The 843-nt window shown below is 38.9% G+C and overlaps 1 protein-coding gene across 1 annotated transcript; it reads left to right on the top strand.

The window, feature by feature from the left end:
• On the top strand, positions 1–585 carry LOC131619610 (uncharacterized). The gene has a single exon (XM_058890689.1). The coding sequence runs from the start codon at positions 1–3 to the stop codon at positions 583–585; it is 585 nt and encodes a 194-aa protein (XP_058746672.1).
• The last annotated feature ends 258 nt before the right edge of the window (positions 586–843 follow it).

Consider the following 843-nt stretch of genomic DNA (forward strand, 5'->3'; position numbering starts at 1 on the left):
ATGTATCCGAAGGTCAAAGATTATGAAGAACCACTACCAAAAGAAGCACTAGAAATTGGATCTAAATGGAAGTTGATATTTGACGGTGTTGTTAATGCTTATAGTAAAGGAATTTGGGCAATCATTGTCACGCCACATGGCTCACATATCCCTTTCACTGCACGACTGACATTTGAGTGTACCAATAACATGGCAAAATATGAAGCCTGCATCACAGGACTCGAGGAAGCTATGAACCTCAGAATCAAATTCCTTGACGTGTATAGAGATTCAGCTCTTGTAATCAATGAAATTAAAGGAGAATGGGACATTGAGCATCCTGGTTTACTCCCATACAAAGATTATGCAAGGAGTTTTCTACCCTTCTTCGACAAAGTTGAATTCTATCACATACCTCAGGATGAAAATCAGATGGCAGACACTTTGGCTACCTTGGCTTCCATGTATAAAGTAAATTTTCCCAATGAGATGCCTCATATCAAAATCATGCATTTGGATAGGCTTGTCCATGTGTTTGCGGTGGAAGAGGTCAACAATGACAATCCCTGGTTTCATGACATCAGAATATTCCTCCAGAGTCAGTAGTACCCACTTGGGAATCCAACAAAGATAAGAAGACTCTAAGAAGATTATCTATCAACTTCTTCTTAAATGGAGAGGTGGTATGCAAAAGAAACTTTGATATGGTCTTGCTCAGATGTGTAGAAAAATACGAAGCAGATGTATTGATGCAGGAAGTTCATGAAGGATCATTTGGTACTCACGCTAATGGGCATGCGATGGTGTAATACGGTGGGAGAACTGAATTTTTATTTTTTTATTTCGCAAAAAATGTTGCGGTTA

This window comes from Vicia villosa, linkage group LG7 (assembly GCF_029867415.1).
Source record: "Vicia villosa cultivar HV-30 ecotype Madison, WI linkage group LG7, Vvil1.0, whole genome shotgun sequence".
NCBI classification, from domain to species: domain Eukaryota; kingdom Viridiplantae; phylum Streptophyta; class Magnoliopsida; order Fabales; family Fabaceae; genus Vicia; species Vicia villosa.

What these genes read in the sequence shown, in the direction of transcription:
- LOC131619610 (XM_058890689.1), top strand. Translation starts at nt 1, where the DNA reads ATGTATCCGAAGGTCAAAGATTATGAAGAACCACTACCAAAAGAAGCA.